Source organism: Lathyrus oleraceus, chromosome 1 (genome assembly GCF_024323335.1).
Source record: "Lathyrus oleraceus cultivar Zhongwan6 chromosome 1, CAAS_Psat_ZW6_1.0, whole genome shotgun sequence".
Lineage (NCBI taxonomy): Eukaryota > Viridiplantae > Streptophyta > Magnoliopsida > Fabales > Fabaceae > Lathyrus > Lathyrus oleraceus.
Window position 1 is genome coordinate 17,544,636 of NC_066579.1, and position 1,231 is coordinate 17,545,866.

At 36.4% G+C, this 1,231-nt stretch overlaps 1 protein-coding gene across 1 annotated transcript; it reads right to left on the reverse strand.

Moving 5' to 3' along the window:
* Positions 1-262: 262 nt before the first annotated feature.
* On the reverse strand, positions 263-736 carry LOC127087634 (uncharacterized mitochondrial protein AtMg00810-like). The gene has a single exon (XM_051028556.1). The coding sequence runs from the start codon at positions 734-736 to the stop codon at positions 263-265; it is 474 nt and encodes a 157-aa protein (XP_050884513.1).
* Positions 737-1,231: the final 495 nt, after the last annotated feature.

Consider the following 1,231-nt stretch of genomic DNA (forward strand, 5'->3'; position numbering starts at 1 on the left):
TGATGCTTTATGTTAATGTGTCTGCTCTGGCTATGAAAAACAGGGTTCCTTGCCATGGCAATAACTGCTTTGTTGTCACAATGAAGCTGTAGACTCCCCTCTTGTTTCTCTCCAATATCTTCTAATATTCTTCTCAACTAAAGTGACTGTTGTGTAGCCAAACCAGCTGCTAAATACTCAGCTTTAGCTGAAGATTGTGCCATAATATCTTGCTTCTTTGAGCACCAAGAGATCACACCTGAACCAAGGTTGAATATATAACCTAAGTGCTGTTCATATCATCAACACTTCCGGACCAATCACTATCACAATAGCCTTTAGATTCAAGTTTAGAATTCTTCTCAAATCTGATTCCATGCTCCATGGTTCCCATAACATACCTTAGAACTCTTTTTGCTGCACCGAGATGTAAATGACTTGGTTTACTCATGAATCTTGAGAGTAAACTAGCCGCAAACATTAAATCGGGCCTTGAATCTATAAGATAAAACAAACTTCCAACCAAACTTCTATACATGCTTGCATTTACTAATCTTCCACCATCTTCCTTCTTTAATTTTTCATTCACCACTAAAGGAATATCAACAGGTTTGCAGCCATACATGCCAAACTTTTTTAAAATACTTCCGACATATCTCTTTTGACAAATAAAAACTCCATATTCATCTTGATAAACCTCAATACCAAGAAAATGATGCAACAATCCAAGATCACTCATCTCATATTTTTTCATCATTTCTATTTTAAAATTTTCAATCATTTTCTTGTTGTTATCCGTATACACCAAATCAACAACATAAAGGGAAACAAGAAGAATATTGTATTTACCTTGATGCTTCACATACAAGGTACGCTCACTTTGACTTCTTTAAAATTCTTGCTGAATGAATTAGTTGTCAATTTCACTATACCACACTATAGGGGCTTGTTTCAACCCATAGAGAGCTTTCTTCAACTTGTAAACCTTTTCCCCTTGGCCTTTAGTCACAAAGCCTTGAGGTTGTTGCACATACACCTCTTCTTTTAATTATCCATTCAAGAAATCTGACTTCACACCAAGTTGGTACAAATTCCAACCTTTTTGAGTTGCTAACACAATGATTATTATCACGGTGTCCAAACGTGCAACCGGAGAAAAAGTCTCACTATAGTCAATTCCAGGCTGTTCTGCATAGGCTTTGACTACTAATCTAGCCTTAGCTCTTTGGATTGAACCCTCTGGATTATGTTT